This window comes from Quercus suber, unplaced genomic scaffold (assembly GCF_002906115.3).
Source record: "Quercus suber isolate HL8 unplaced genomic scaffold, Cork oak 2.0 scaffold_60, whole genome shotgun sequence".
Taxonomy (NCBI): domain Eukaryota; kingdom Viridiplantae; phylum Streptophyta; class Magnoliopsida; order Fagales; family Fagaceae; genus Quercus; species Quercus suber.
Genome location: NW_027069525.1, coordinates 614,707 through 619,349, shown reverse-complemented (window position 1 = coordinate 619,349; position 4,643 = coordinate 614,707). Strand labels below are relative to the sequence as shown.

Here is a 4,643-nt window from a genome sequence, read left to right as displayed (position 1 = left end):
CAAAAGAGGATGATATCTAGATTATTTTGATCATTGCAAATTTAAAGCTACAAGTGACAAATTGAATTTGATTGAAAGCTGTTAGTTCGTTTAGAACCTAACAAAACCAGCTGCAAATTAATGCTGCTATTACGCTACAGACTCGAATAAGATATAATTCTAAATTTTTTTAAAAAATTTACTTTTCAATAAGGGAAGGGGATTCAAATTAAAGTTCTCTTCTATGGAGAACCTAATAATAATAAGATAGAATAATTATACAGTATTTTAGAATTATAATGACATTCAAAATCGCAACAAACTATTTAAACATTAGAATAAAAACTGCAATAATATATGATGCCATTTATAGGACACTCAGTACTACGATAATGACCTATTCATCCAAAAACTTAACCATGATGACCTTAAATCTCAGAAAACCAGCAAAGAAAAAGTCTGAAACTACATGAAACTTAATATGGATAGGTAAAATAAATTCGTTTACAAGCAGCAAACAAGCTCTAAAGACATTTATCTCAACCAAATTACAAGGATTCAGCACCGGTATTTATCATCTCCGGCGATTCTGAATCATTGTAGCAAGATTCGGTGATATCTGAACCCGAAAGAGAAGTAAATCTGTTATATCAGTACATCTCATTCTCAATTGGAGAATCACTACAGGTTAATTCATTAATGGGATAGTCATATTCACCTTCCTCCCTTGCAGCATCTGCGCTCTCTTGCAACTGCAGTGCATGTTCAAGTCCTACCTCCACTTCACCCATTGCTGGACGATCCTTTCCCTCTTCTCGCACGCAAGAACTCGCAATGCCAATGTAAATCTTGAAACACTCTGGAGCTATCTTCCCCATCAGATACGGATCAATTATCTCATTGATGGTCCCTTCTTGTTTACATTTGCTGGCCCAGCTAATCAGATGAAACTGTTCCTCTTCCAAATTATGATCTAATGCTTTTCTACCACACAGAAGCTCAAACAGTACAACACCGAAAGCGTAGACGTCGGATTTATCGGTCAGCTCCTCGCTCCGTAGATACTCGGGATCCAAGTATCCCATAGTACCCTTCACTACAGATTCGACCCTAATTAAAGCCTTTGACAAACTCGGGGGACCCATCTTGGACAACCCGAAATCTGCCAACTTGGCCTCCCATTTCTCGTCCAACAGAATGTCACTCATCTTCCCGCCACGGTGGATAATAGTATGCTTTAGCCCAGTGTGAAGATAGTGCAGTCCACGCGCGACTCCAATGCAAATCGCTAGTCTTTGTTTCCACGGGAGGGGATCGTGGTTAGTGCCGCAGATGTGTTGGTGCAGGTTTCCATTGACCATGAATTCGTAGACAAGGCACCCTTCGCCTTCATCAATACAATATCCAATGAGAGGGATGAGGTTAGGGTGGCGTATCTGGCAAAGCAACAGCACCTCGTTCGTTAACTCGCGACAACCCTGGCCTGATGACGACTTGATATTCAAACGCTTTATTGCAACGCTTATGCCACGGTCATCAATAAACCCCTTATAGACTTTGCCAAAACCCCCCTCACCAATTACTAAATCGTAAGCGAAGTAATTGGTAGCTTTCTTGATCTCAGCGAGTGAAAATCGACGACATAATCCCTCAGGAAGAACTGAAGAGTAATATTGTTTTTTTTCGTCTGACCTTCCCTTCCCGGACCTCCTTAATAACTTTGAAATAGACTGTGATATACCTTCCATTGACGCTTCGGTCCTATGCCCACGAACGACGAGAGAAAGATGCACTAGGAGTGGAAAGGATTTATTGTTTTGGAACCCCCTGCAAACAATTTTATCTAGTGCCGTTGCTGTTGTTTTTATTTATTTATTTTGCTTTAATATATCATGGTTGACCGAAAAAAAAAAAAAATTTATTTATTTTGCTTATTTATTTATTTTGTTTCTTGGAGCAGATAAGGGTAATTAATTATGGGCTAAGTTTGTTGCGTAAATTTGCTGCGTTTACATTTGGTTCAAAACAACTCATAATACTTGTGTGTAACAAAATTTTCCCAGGGCGTATATAATATAAAAATGATTTTATTAATATGTGTTTTTAGAGCATATATTAATTTTTATTTAAAATTTTTTTTTTTTGAGAATTGAAAAAATAATGACAATTTTTTTAATTTTTGAAAAAATATTTTCACAAATAAAAAGTTTAATATATGTTTTAAAAACACATATTAATTAGATCCATATAAAAATATTTATGTAACCCAAGAATAAAAGAATATAGTCGATGTTGTGATTGTGTGCGAAGAAATATAAACAACTCATCCATTTCAATGTGTATATAATATAAAAGTCGGATGCGTGTCTATATTGCGTTGACTTGAGTGGACACTTGAGTGTATTGGAGAGCTACATTTTTCAAAAGAAAGAGCCTACACTACGGTCCTAAAGGAAAACGACAAGATACAACGAATCCATTCCAATGTGTTGCTTATCATCATGATAGATGTAAAAGTCCGTTCCAAGGTGGTTACAATGTTACATCCAGCATTCTAGAACAGACTAGTATTGGTGCTAGGCTGTTAATGAATGTCATTGAGTGGTGGATAGAATGTATTTGACATGATTAGTAGTTATTTTGGCAATTGAAAAAATAGATAGGGGCAAAAATCCGACTTCCATACATGGTGACTCATCATGATAGTAACCTCTTAACTGCTTCCAATTAGACTCTTACTATGATTCAGCAAAAAAAAAAAAAATTAGACTCTTGCTATGAAAGCAATATAGGGTTACAAGGAGCACCAACAACTTGCTAGTGTAAGGACTTGAACCCGCAATCGAAGTTGTGCTAGCCCAAGTTCCTTACTGCTATACCACCAACCCAGTTGGTACATGAATTGTTGAAATTAACCTATTTCATACCATGTCTTAGTTTGAATTATGTGCATTTTCTGTGCTCAATCGGTGGTGAAATACATGTAAAGCTTGATTTGTGTTCTGTCTAACAGACTGAAATGGAAAATGCGTACCTTATAATGATATTTTTGAGGCTATTTTTAATTTTGAATGAATCTTTTGTATGAATAATCCTGACTCTTCTGTTATATCTTTGAAAAGTGATAGGTATTATAAGAAGGATTTGTTTTGTGATGGATTGCCGGGCTTATGAAGATATGTTTTTACCAAAATGCTCCCATAAAATCAATGAATTAGTCAGGTTTAGCAAATCAGTCAGTGTGTTACATACAGCATACATGCCGATAAGCAAGAGAAATTTGTGGCTGGACTCCTCTCAAGGTCTCCGTCCAGTCCAGCCTGAATGCCTGATTGAAAGCAAGCAATCCTGGCGACACTTTTCTTTTCCAAAGTAAGAAAATATTCCATCATCGAAACAGAGACCTCTACAACAAAGAAGCCATTAACTTTTCAAAAGAAAGAGACTAAACTATAGTCCGAAAGAAAAACCAATCAAAAAGGTGTGACTGGTTTTTCTTTCGGACAGGCTGGCTTTTGTATTGGGAATGTGTAGATCAAGAATGATACAACTAGAGAGTTAAAGTTAGTGATTTAGTTACCAGATTAGATTACGGAATTGTGTTGTGCTCATTCAGATTTTTTTTTTTTTTTTAAAGAGCAATAACATTAATTATCACTTTTTTTTTTTTTTGGTAAAGTGGAATACAATAAAAGAAAAGAAAGGAAACAGAAAAAACTAAGGCATAGCAGCACAGCTATTGCTACGCCTACAATACAGAGTTTCTAAGGCATCCTGCCTAATTTGATTCAAAATACACGAAGGGGATTATCAAAATAAACAAAATCTGTACAGTGATTTGCTCCCATCTTCGCCAAAGCATCGGCACATCTATTCGCTTCCTATAGCAGTGTTGAACTCACTTTGATCCCTTCGTCTTAGTGGCTCGTGTATAACATCAAGCTGGAGGCACCCTGCCGGAAGGTCAAATCTTCAAAATATCTTCCTCAAGTGGACAAACAAATAATTAAATGACATTTCTTGCACTATGGTAAAATCTAAATTATCTCAATCATTGCAAATAAATTTGTAACTGATTATATATATATATATATAATATTACGTGTACTAACGAAATGATGATATGATAAATGTTTAACGTATTCAACTATCAGAGACTTTACTAGTTGAACTAACTGGAACCCATCCATGACTTATAGTTAGAAGTTAAAATTTAACCAAAAAAAAAAAAAAAAACACCCATTATTGCTTATGGAAAAAAATGAGATCAAAACATCCCAATTCTGGAGTTAGGCTCAAAGAATTGAGATAAAAAATCACTACGTAATTTTATATGAAATTTATATTATCAACAAAAATGCCTCTCAATAGAAAAAATAAATGACAAAATAAAAAACTTCACGGTTGAGATTGACAAAAAATCTATATACATATTTAAAGCTAAAATTGAGAGAAAATCAAATTAGAATCCAAATAAAATTTCAATTGGAGTCTAATTTTGTGCTAAGTGTCCCATTTAATTTTTAATTTTTAATTTTTGTGCCAAGTAAATTATTGAATGTAAAATTTTTTGTAACAAATGAATTATTGGGTACCAAAAAAAAAGTTTAAATTCAATTAAATTGTAAATTATATATATATATATATATATATATATATATATA

The 4,643-nt window shown here is 34.4% G+C and overlaps 1 protein-coding gene across 1 annotated transcript; it reads right to left on the bottom strand.

Moving 5' to 3' along the window:
- Positions 1-629: 629 nt before the first annotated feature.
- On the bottom strand, positions 630-1,727 carry LOC112025089 (receptor-like protein kinase FERONIA). Its single transcript, XM_024057752.1, has one exon. It carries the CDS (start codon positions 1,725-1,727, stop codon positions 630-632), a length of 1,098 nt encoding a protein of 365 aa, XP_023913520.1.
- Between the last annotated feature and the right edge of the window lie 2,916 nt (positions 1,728-4,643).